This window comes from Anoplopoma fimbria, chromosome 15 (assembly GCF_027596085.1).
Source record: "Anoplopoma fimbria isolate UVic2021 breed Golden Eagle Sablefish chromosome 15, Afim_UVic_2022, whole genome shotgun sequence".
NCBI lineage: Eukaryota > Metazoa > Chordata > Actinopteri > Perciformes > Anoplopomatidae > Anoplopoma > Anoplopoma fimbria.
This window is the reverse complement of record NC_072463.1, coordinates 8,011,537-8,023,442: the sequence shown is the minus strand read 5'-3', so window position 1 is coordinate 8,023,442 and position 11,906 is coordinate 8,011,537. Positions and strand designations below refer to the sequence as shown.

The following is an 11,906-nucleotide window of genomic DNA, read 5'->3' as shown; positions in this document are numbered from 1 at the left end:
GTGACTAGTAGTTATCTTGAGTACATTACATTACATTACATTACAGTCGACTTACAATCAGTAGTATATTACATATCATTCACCCATTCACACACTGATGACAGGCTACCATGCAAGGTGCCACCATCAGACTCTAACTAACATTCATCATCCAGTACCTACAGTACCAGTCAAAAGTTTGGACACACCTTCTCATTTAAACTACTTTGAAGAATCTAAAATATAAAACATATTCTGGTTTGTTGAGCATTTGTTGTTTGTGTTCCTTCATAGTTTGGATGTCTTCAATATTAATCTACAATGTAGAAAAAAATAAAAATACAAATAAAGAAAAACCATTGAATGAGAAAGTGTGTCCAAACTTGTGACTGCTACTGTATATATTGAATACACTTATTGTAAGTCGCTTTGGATCAAAAGCGTCTGCTAAATGACTGTAATGTAATGTAATGTACAATGCATACGTAGTTCTGCACAGGTGCGCGTCATGTTGTGCGCGTCCCCTGCGGACAGTCAAGAGAGTGCACAGACCCAAGATCTCTACGCGCAACAAGCTCCTCCCCCCTCTACGCACCTCGTCAGCGCAGCGCGTACCTGCCCTCTCTGCTACTCCTACGGTACAAAACCTCTACGCATGCGAAGTGACTCTCCCTTTTTTTTGTAAGCAAGACAAAAGGTAAGTAAAACGTAGGGGCTTCTTTATCATTTTTATTTTATTTACATGTTTCACACCATCTAGCGAACGTTTACTAACATGCTGTTTTGCAGAATAACTACGCCTTACCGTCTGTATATACTACACCGGCCTGGGACGCATGTGTGGCCTTAGTAGTTAATCAGTAACTTCTAAATTAATGTTTGGTGATCAATTGTACTAAGTTCTCATAGTATTCTCCCTATTATTAACAACAGTGTGGTTAGCCAGTGGAAATGGGTATGGATGGTGTTGGCAAGCTAATGTAGCTAACGATGACAAAAAAACACGAGGTGGGAACCTGAAGCTAGCTGACTAGCTCATGCTACCGTAGCAGAGTGGGCTCATTTGGCCCAGCTGCCACGTAACGTAGCTAACTAGATCATGCTGTTTGCTAGCTTACTAGCATAAGCAGCTTAGCCACTCCGACGCTAATTTGAACCAATTTTATATTAAATTAAGGAGGCAATGAACTAATGTGTTAGACTAACTGGGTATAGCCCCCCGAACCGTGTTCAAGAGGGGGAAATGAAACCGCGAAGAGTAAATTCGACACGAGAACATTTCACGTTCGCGTTTCAGATAGTTGCTCAGTGAGATGTGGTTGCCCCACCTTGGGTCATTGTTTGTACTGAAGTGTGAGGAATTAGTGTTTTTAAATTAAAGCACGTCTAAAGGTGTGAAGATGCCTGTTAACGTTGGGCTAAGTGCAGCAGAGCACTCTCTTGCCATCTAACTCTTTGATTTCTGGCTATTGATTTGGAAACACTCATGGCCCAACCACTGCCGACTCCTCTTTCTGCAGCTGTTGAAGTCTAATCTGGTCTTGGTTGTAGTCATAGTTCCAGTTGGACAATGTGTTAAATATATATGCTCATATAACTGCCATGCAATAATAATGATCATAATAGGATTATTTTTCTTTATGTATTTGCACCAATTGTTTGAGAACCACACACAATCATGTTTTTAGTACTGCTTGTGTCACAAACATTTTGTGTCTGTTCTTGTGCACATCAGGGTTGTGTACAACAGCCCATCATGGCAGATGACGATTTCCAAAGTGGGCACTCTGGGGCCTCCTCAACATTCCCACAGCAGTGCTCTGCTTTGAGGAAGAATGGCTTTGTCATGATCAAAGGACGTCCCTGTAAGATCGTTGAAATGAGTACCTCCAAGACTGGCAAGCATGGACATGCCAAGGTAAAACCTCCTTGTGCATCATTTGGAATTCAGAGCTAAAGGCACTTTTGAGATTTACCGTTTCTCCAGTTATTCAAACCCCCAATGCTTACTTACTGATAACTTATGGTGTTTTCACAGGTTCATCTTACAGGAATTGACATCTTTAATCAGAAGAAGTATGAGGATATCTGCCCATCTACCCATAACATGGATGTCCCAAATGTTACAAGGAAAGACTTCACGGTGAGATGACAATCGAATAATTATTTCCCTGTCCAGTATTAAGTGTTTAACATTTGTTTAGACCACCGGTGGATCTCATTTCCTACAATGTTTTGGAATTTGATATAACCTCTTTCTAATGAACAAGTGTGACGTGAAAAAAAAATTGCTTTTTCAAACAGGTTTGTCAAATGCGTTAGAGCTCTAGTAGTTGTGAAATGATGTACAGGTTTAGAACTGGTTGAACAAGTTTTGGCTTGGCCAACTGCACTAGTTGAAGGCCACTGTTTGGATAGGAATTCTCTAAAATCACATACATGCTTTTTGTACTAATGGGAAGACTAGGTTTAGTCTTTGGGACCGTTTTGTTAAACTGAGTTTGTGCTCAGTGCTGTATTGTCAATATTCATTTTTATTCATGTGGCAAAAGATTCTTTAAATATATATTTATTTTTCTTAGTGTACTTCTTGTTCATCGTTGGCAGTGGCGGGTAAAACCGTGAGCTGCACAGTGCTGCATCGCTAGTGGCCAGTTAGGACACAGTGGAATATGCATGTACATGTGTGTGATATCACACATAATACCAATGTTATTTAGTATACATTGTATTTTTGGATTTGGCAAGTTTCTGAGAAATAAAAGGACAGCTAGCCTTCAAGTAAAATGTTTGTAACAGACAGCATTTTTACTTTTTTGTATAACTAAACTTGTTCTTGAAGTCACTGAGAATTGAAAAATACTATACATGTTTTAGTAAAGTGTTAATTTGTGCATGGTTAGCATGAATAAATCTCCTTTTCCCATGGTGTGTTTACATTACTGCAAACAGTTGATCTTACTTTTATTTCAATAGGAAAACTCCATAATCTTAAACTTACTGCACTCTGCTTTCATGCCATAATTTGCCACATCGCATTTACTGCACAAAACGGACTGGAGTAGATCCTGCAATTAGCAATGTCGTGAATCTGTAATTGTTTTGAATCGGATCGTAAAATACTGAAATATCACACCTGAATAACGTTGACTAAAATATAAATATTAAAATAGCAAATAACTAATCGCTGAATGAATTGAGGTGTCAATAGTGTAGTTTTGCACGTAAACGGGTGCGTTCATGTGTACAATACCCTCTGACATCTGAAAATGATGACTCATGACAGCCACTGTGTAATTGGGTAAACCTAGGTTTTTCCTAGAATTAGGTTAACCGGTGATGGTTATGTATTATTTCTCTGCCTTTAGAGTAAAAATATACCATAATCTTAATGTTTTTAACCGTTAACTGTTTTTGCTCTTTCCCTGGTGGCATATTTAGGTTTTAGATGTCGCCGATGGTTACTTGTCCCTGATGGATGACTTTGGATCTACCAGAGATGACCTTAAACTACCAGACAGTGAAATTGGCAAAGAAATCGCGAGGAAGTTCGAAAATGGAGATTCTTTCATGGTGAGTTTCTGTGGCTTGAAAATCAAATCTTCTGACTGATAGTGGCTGAACTGGAACATATGTAAAAAGGGTTAATTGTCTTTTCAGATGTTGCATTACTATAAAGTCTAACAGTAAATATCAAGACATTTGCTGTTTTCACTGATATTTATATAGATTTGCCTTTCTTATCTAGTTTTTTTAAGAGAAACATGGAAGATTTAAAAATATGTTAATTACCTGCTTAGTTTATGTATTGGCATTACTGAAGTACTATCTTAAGAATCTGTTATCATATCAGATAGTTACTGTAGAGAATATTCCTTGCTTTCACTTGTGACTTGGGCTTGTGACAGACCTTGGCACTTGAAATATATTTAAATGACCATTTCACAGTAAATGTAAACATTCCAAATACATCCCAGTTTATTTCCCGTTGCAGTGCAATACAACCTTTTTTAAATACTGCTTTTTGGATGCAAACCTTTTGGCAAGTTGATTTATCAACTCGTGCTCTGCTATCAACAAGTAGGCTTTTGATATTTAGGCAGAATAAAGGGATCCTTATTCTGCAGACAAATCAAAGTGATGTGGGATAATGAGTCCAAGCTCTCATGGTGTTTCTCCCCTTTCAGGTCACTGTGCTGAAAGCTTTAGATGAAGAAAATGTTGTTGCCACCAAAGCCCAGCAGACTTAGTACGTCCAGGACAACGCTGAGGACCTCACATTCCCGTTCTACAGTGGGGCATTGCAGCCTCACCGAAGCTCCTGGCCTTCACCCCACATCTACCAGTTTAACAGCTGGTAAACAGAAGTCTGGAAACTGGAAGGGGTCAGCTTCAATCATGAAGTCATCCAACTGCAGCCATTTTGCAATTGCTACTGATATTATTCCAGGAGTACTTAACAACATTCCAGCATTTCATAATTTTCTTTTTAGAGTATTGGTGACATATCTTTTTCTGTCTGCATTACTTTTTAAATCCCACTTATTGTCCCCTTTTTTTTTTTTTTTTTTTTTTTTTGGTTTCTGAATGAAATGTAGAGCTTTTGAGTTGGCTGTGAGCATGTATCCTGAGGTTTGTTTACAATTGTGATGCTGCACCTTGCTTTCAACTGAAATTCTTCCCTAAAAAAAAAGGATTTTATCTCTACAGGCTGTCTTGATGCCTCAAACAAGTTCCAACTCTACAGCTCAAAGAACTGTAACACAACTTCATGGCCAGAATATGCCTTTCTGCCTTTGAAAAATTAAAACATATGCAAGCAAACTTCTAATTGGCAATTTACTTGTATACATATTCCCTAGCAGCTGTGAATTTATATACAAATGTATTTACTTTGCATTTCAAATGCAGATCTGACAATATTTCTACTGCATTCTAGCTGCGTATCAATAAGATCTGTCTTTTGTAGCTAGGAACTCTGCTGTCTCAGCTGTTTAGTAGCCAAACGGGTGGCTGGATGCACCATTTTTTTTTCTTTCTTTTATACTATGAAACATTTTCCTTTCACTTGAGGCCTTAAGTATATAAAATAGTTTTGAAATAACAAAACACTTAAAACCTTAACTATTAGCAACACCAAAATGCTTCAGAGGATTCTTGGCACACAGCAGACGACACAAAAATAATTTTACACCTTTTAAGACGTAGCCCAATCTAGATATCTCCGCTGTGGGTTATCCAAGTCTTGTCATGGGGGACTTCAGTAATCAAGAACGGAATAGATGAGCGTTACCATAGAGCTATATAATGGGCTGCAGGTCGGGGAAAGTCATTTTGGGGTGGTAGGTCCGCTTGCAGTTTAATGGGAGGTTTTTTTAAGCGTTATCTGCAGACTTTTAAAATGGAGTGCGGTTAAAAGTATTTCTTATGAAATAAAGGGACATTGGGTATTTGCAAGAAAATCTGAATGTGTTACATGCACTGCATTAACATGGTTGCTGTAGATTCAGAATTGAGATGCAGGTAGTCAGTTTTCTCCCCTATATCCTATTAAAATGAAAACTGTAAAGCTTTAAGAGTGTATTTGCAATATATTTGAAGCGCTGCGGTCTGTTTGTTTTTTATTTTTATTTAAGCAGTTATACCAGTGGTCCAGTGAGGAGGATGAATTCCCAAAAACCTGCTATTCAGTTGCGCAATTAACTGTAGACTTTAAAAATATATATATATATATTAGTCTGACTTTGGATTTTGAAACTTCTCTTCACTGTTGTCATAGCAATACTTTTGCAATTTAAAACTTTGGTTCTTATGTGTGTTTGTAAAAAACAAAACAAAAACTAATCTCAGTGAAGCGTGAACAACAAATCTGATTTCTCTAGCAGAAATCCCTGTCCCTTACACAGGCTAAGGGACATGTTTTACAAATTTATGAAGTCATATTCCCAAAAATTGAATTACTCCGATCAGTTGGATGTGTGTAAACATACCGATTGTAATATGAACATAGGATGCTAATGGTCCAGTTTTAAAGTTTGTAAAAGTAGCCGACTTGTTATTTTTGTTCCGACTTCAGCCCAGTATGTTTTACTTCTGTCAAGACACCAAAGAGATCCATAGCATCACAGCAGTGGATTCTTGTGCAACGTTTTCTCCTGGCCATCAGTAGTACTCTGGACTGCAAGAACCAAAGGTGGAAGCCACGACACTGTACTAAGGGTACATTTCCGAGTATTATTTTCTCTACGCAGGAGGGAAAATCTTTCAACTTGCAAATGAATGCACTAATAGCAGCACACAGTAGAGACATTGATTGATTCTATAGCAAATACATTTTCCAAAAGTATTCAAATCTTAATATCCAATCAGTAGTTCTACTTTATAGTTGTGTTACGAGCTCTTCGAGTCTTCCTTAAGCCATTTTTTTATTTCTCCCCTTCAGTTTCCTCCCAGTAATTAAGCTGTTCTGGTCCCTGTTATATAGCACTAATTACTACCAAACGTCTAGTAAACGATCCTCCACCTTAAGCCTCTCACTCGGAGTCAGCAGAACTGACCTCTTGTTCCACTCTTAATACACTGAGGGAGATGTCCTGGCCTCTCATGCTGATCTAGGATCAGAGACTGCGAGGGACACAACTGCAAAATGACGGAGTCAAGTGTCATGAGGGCAGATTTTCTCAGGGCTAGTAAATTGTTGGGGGAGATTTGGTACTCAAACAGTGTCAGCACTGAGGATGAGAAGTCCACTATTCCGGTATTGGAGAATGTTCCGTTTAAACTTTATTTTAATTTATAATATTTTTTTGCAAGAAACTGGTTTAATTGTATGTTTAGAACACATACAGTATGCGTCGAAGGGTTATTGGAGTGTTTCCCAAGCTTGGCAAAGGTCTTTTTATTACTTCCTATGTTTGCTCCAAATCATTTATTGGGGAGTATGACCTTTACAATTCTGGAACATGAAGAAACATCGTCTCTTCTGTCATAAAAATCCTAAATCTTTGTTTTTTTGTAAAGGCAAAATAAAAATACAATCAAGTGTTATCTACTTTTTTTCAGTTTTCTCTTACTCATGTCCAAAATTGCAAATGGCTCAATGTAAAGCATTAACAATAAGTGTTTCTATATTTTTTATTACCCCTTGAACAAAATAACTAGAAACATTAAGCACAAGAACCAATAACAGTTACTTGCTCAAAGTAAAGTCACAAAAAGAATAATCCCTGAGCATGTTTGTTAACTAAATCAGCGAGGGTTGCTCTGTGCTGACCTTAAAATGATCTACATACTTACATATACAAATACTAAATTATAGTGTAACCAGGTGTAACTGATGTTGAGGCATGGTTGGTTCAGCCGGACTGGTAACGTAGTGCACTGGGATTGACTGAGTGATTAAAGGCACCTGTTGGCCAGCCGCGATCTATGAGTCTGTCCTTTGTGTCGGGCCGTCCGACAGACGTTGCGTTTGGCGTCTGGAGTTGGGTAGGCCGCATGCCGAGGTGGCCTCGGGTGTGAGGGTGACTGAAGTGACTGGCCGAGAGCAACCGCGTACGGTTTTTGCTTTATTGAGCTCAGTGTCTAGGAGGCATCTTTATCCTGATGTGGTGGATTGCAGCTGCAAGGTACATGTTCATATTTCAGTGGTTTTCATTATGCATTTTTTTTTGTATGTTACAGAAATTATGTAAGAAACTGAAATAATCTGACAGTCGTCACTAGACGCATTGATGTAATATGCTCAGTAGATGGCAGTGAAGGTTCACTTTTGAAAGCTGAGCTTTTTATCCCTCTATCCATCTATCCATCTCACATCCTTACATCTATCTTCACAAAGTCAGAACAAGTTTTTGGTGGTGAAAGTTGTTTCGAAAGCCACACACGTGCTGCATTTAGAAGCCTAATGTACATAGTGTGTGGACTGCAGCTGTGCATGATAGCACCCACACATTAGACAAAACAAGAAATTAGAAATGTTTCAATTATTTGACTTTAGCAGCAGGAGATCATACCATGTTTGTGACTTTTAGCAGCCATGAATCACTGCACATGATTTGCCATTTGCACTCTGCTACAGGTCTTCTATTTAGAAAGGACTGTTTCAATAATCAAAATGCCTTTTTCCAATAAGACCACAGCCGCTTCCTCTCAGCCCCGCCTCTTACAAATTATGCATGCGTTTTGGAGGAAACTCTACTTCCTCAGCACTCTGCAGGTCGCACACTCTCACTTGCTAACTCCAGTGAACAAGCTACATGTACGAGTCACCTTGCAGTCCCCACAGAATGAGACCATTAAGCCCCCTCCGTGGCCATTACAGAGAAACCTCGTGTACGTCTTTCCTTCTTGACTGTTTTACTGGGAACTCTTTGTCTGAACTCTTTCAAGGCTCAGTGTGGACATCGAAGCATGGCTTTAGGAGAGGAATGGCGGAGGTATTATTGGCCATTCCACAGTGCTTCAAATCTGTTTATCCAGACGGTGAGGCCGTTGGATTCCTGCCAGATGTTTGGAGGAGATGAACCAGTTTGGAATTGTTGGAGATTTCAGAGAGTTTCAGGGTAAAGGGCTTCTCTTGTAAGTCAGGGAAAACACTATACCACACACACACACACACACACACACACACACACACACACACACACACACACACACACACACACACACACACACACACACACACACACACACACACACACACACATCATCAACACTTGCGTTGCACCAAGTTTAAAGGAGGGCTAAATTCTTAACTGCAGGAGCTATGTCTCAAAACAGCATGAGATGGATAAAGAGCAAAGATCAAAGCTTTAGTATTGTGTGTGTGTGTGTGTGTGTGTGTGTGTGTGTGTGTGTGTGTGTGTGAAGCTATCTTCAGTTTCTTTTAACTGTTACCTATCAGTCACACACATAGCTGAATTATTATCTGTAGTTATATTTGGCCATAATACAGGGCAGGTATGGCATAAAACTGTATCACACAGAAGTGTACATTATTCAACAAGCCCATTGTGAATCCAAAAAGAAATGAGAAGAAACAGAATAAAAGACGAAAAAATATATTTTTAAACATTCTTATTAATATCAGAAATGTCTCTGAATAGATGCCATAGCATGCTTCAGTCAGATGTGTTCGCTTATATTCATAGTGTGTGTGTATGTGCCTGTTTTCATGTCTGCACGAGTACGTCTATGATTTGGGTGTGTGTAGTATCTGTTCATGTGGCCGACGTGTGTTAGTTTGTGTGTGTATTTGAAGATTTTGGAGTTATTGAATCCAGATTTTGAAGTAAAAAATTGTGGGGAAAGAACACTTCATCTCAGCCACTGACTTTATTTGGGGAGGTTTTGGAGGACAGAAGGAGGTGTTTTGTCCTCCTTTTAATGTGCTCAATCCCGCTGACAGATGAGTAGAAGGGAAGGTTTCTGTATGTGTGCGGTGTTGTGTTTGTGTGTGGAGTAGGGGTGTGCTGAAACCTGAAGCAAAGACAAATCATAAGGCAGCATGCACTGAATCTAACACTTTTCAAAGATTATGAACTTGCATTCAATTAATTGCTGATAAAAGCATCGCTTGGATTATTTTTTTTCCCATGCACCAAAAGCAAAACAGCATTTGTTTCTACTATAGAGAGGTGACTTCATGGTGACACTATAGGAACAGTTAGAGAATCACCAAAGTCATTGGGATTCATCAAATCGAGACAATCCTTATATGTACAACATTTTGAATGGCCACCCTTTGCATAGATATTTTATTTTAAAGAGATGGACCGACTGATGGATTGCCACATAGACATTGCTGTCTGTCCTCTGACTAGGCTTGAACACAGACACATTTGGGCTGTCAGTTTAATAGACATCATAGCCCAAGGAGGCATTTTGTGTTTAAAACGACGTCTAATAGCCGTCTATACGTAGAACTGACTTCCAGGCTAAAACATTACATTTGGGTAATTTTGGCTACATTTTGGCTTTCACTGAGTTTAGTAGACATCTAGCCACAACCCAAGTATTGACTAGCCATTAATTAGCCACAATCTAGTCTTATGCTGTCTATCATCCAACTAGGCTAAAACACAGCAACAATTAGATGGCTTTTGAAAGACTACATTTATCTTTAATAGACCATAAATGAATGGCTATATTATTCTCTTTTTACTGTTATTTGACCGGGGCTGGTAACAAATACTATAGCTACCAAGAGGGTGCCTGAGGGTATTTGTTAATGTCTATTGTCCAACTAGGCTAAAACATGGCTACATTGGGGCTTTCAGTGACGGTTAAGTAGATGTCTAACCATAGCCTGAGTCTAGCCAGCAGTTTTGTGTTTAAAAGATGTCCTAAAGCCATCTATACGTAGACCTGAAGTCTGGGACAAAACAAGGTGAAATTTGTAGATCTGGTCAAATGCAGCGTGTTGTTGCTGGCCACCTGCTCCCCTCTGGCACAGCTTTGAACTTCCTTGTGTGTGTGCGGCCCACAACGTATGTGTGTATATTTGTAAGGGCAGTTAGTAGACTAGCAGTTGGAATGTTGAAAGGTTGTGACCAACATCTGGAGGTTGACTCCAGCAGGAGGTGGGGAGAGAGAACGTGAAGAAGAGCTGATGGGAGCTGGGTTGGGGTGGGTCATTATTCAAACCAGATGAGGACAGCTTCTCATAGTCGAGGCATGAAGCACTTCTTTTTGTACTTTATTTAATTCATTTCATAGGACTTTATATTCTTCTTTTTTTTTTTTTACCCTTAGCTTTGTTACAAGAAAGTCATTAGTCACTATTTCAGGACCGAAATGATTGAATATTTGAATCATGTCATTAACAAGAATCATAATTATACCCCATAACACATTATGCATTATTTTGTATGTCCAGGGGGGTCTGTTTGTTGAGGGAAGGTACTTCAAAAATGAGGGGGGAGTGTACTAGAGGTAAAGGAATCAAGATATTAACTGGGACTGGGAAAGACTTTTCAGACACAAAAACACAAAACGACCACAAAGAGAAGCAAAGCAACTACAAAAAGACACACCATGACCACTAAGAGACACACAACTACTACAAAACGACACAAAACAATCACAGACAGACTAAATGACAACACAAAGAAAAAAAATAGACACATTTAGAGAAATAAACAGAGGCACCAAATTACAAACCAAGAAAAGCTTTTTTTTTAGTTTATTTATTACATTGATTAACATTGAAACTTTTCAGAATGTACTGTTTATTTTTGCCAAGAACCAGGGAATTGAATGTGAGACTTGATGACACGTGATGAAAAGAATGAAAGGTAATATTGACAGTAATGAGTTTCATTGAGATGGCTTATTATGGAAATATGTGAACAGTGTGCAACATTTATCTGGATTTCTTTCTGTGTTTGTATCCTGCTCATGCTGATATATTGAGGCAGACAAAACTGAAGGGAGGATTGATGCGATGCTCTCATTCTGATAAACAGGTGTCTGTCTACTTCCCTCCCACTCATTGATTTCCAGGACAAAGCTGGACCCACTAGACTTCTGAACACTGGACATGTTGCATAAGAAAAAAACAAACAACACTTGTGTGTTTATGTTTTCCTGGGGTGGATGTGGGTTAGCCATGTAGTTTGCAAGCTCCTCTGGTGACTTAAGAGTCTCATGTTTGGTCCCCACAACAGTCAGTGAGTGAAAATGTGCTTATTTATGTGGAGATATGTGTGTGCATTCATGTCTAGAGAAATACCAGACTATAAAATACTATGTCTGTTTAACAAACTTAAAAATATGTGCAGAAATATAGATAAAACTGAAAGTGTTTGCAGCAATGACAAAGCAATGGCTCCTTCCCGCTAGCGCTGATGCGGAAATTGCTTAAGATGTTTGATACAAGATCTTTTTCAAGATGTCCTTGAAAAAGCCATTTTTGGGAATATGTA

General features: G+C 38.8%; 1 protein-coding gene across 1 annotated transcript; it reads left to right on the top strand.

Moving 5' to 3' along the window:
- Nucleotides 1–568: 568 nt before the first annotated feature.
- On the top strand, nt 569–4,554 carry LOC129103201 (eukaryotic translation initiation factor 5A-1-like). The gene is made up of 5 exons (XM_054613539.1): nt 569–676; nt 1,715–1,897; nt 2,018–2,122; nt 3,421–3,552; nt 4,167–4,554. The coding sequence occupies exons 2-5, from the start codon at nt 1,736–1,738 to the stop codon at nt 4,227–4,229; spliced, it is 462 nt and encodes a 153-aa protein (XP_054469514.1). The 5' UTR covers nt 569–676; nt 1,715–1,735; the 3' UTR covers nt 4,230–4,554.
- Nucleotides 4,555–11,906: the final 7,352 nt, after the last annotated feature.

Bases quoted from the DNA above. Each gene is read 5' to 3' on its own strand.
- LOC129103201 (XM_054613539.1), top strand. From the start codon at position 1,736: ATGGCAGATGACGATTTCCAAAGTGGGCACTCTGGGGCCTCCTCAACA. The intron at 2,123-3,420 runs GTGAGATGACAA...TGGCATATTTAG, and splicing joins TTACAAGGAAAGACTTCACG to GTTTTAGATGTCGCCGATGG. The intron at 3,553-4,166 runs GTGAGTTTCTGT...CTCCCCTTTCAG, and splicing joins AAAATGGAGATTCTTTCATG to GTCACTGTGCTGAAAGCTTT.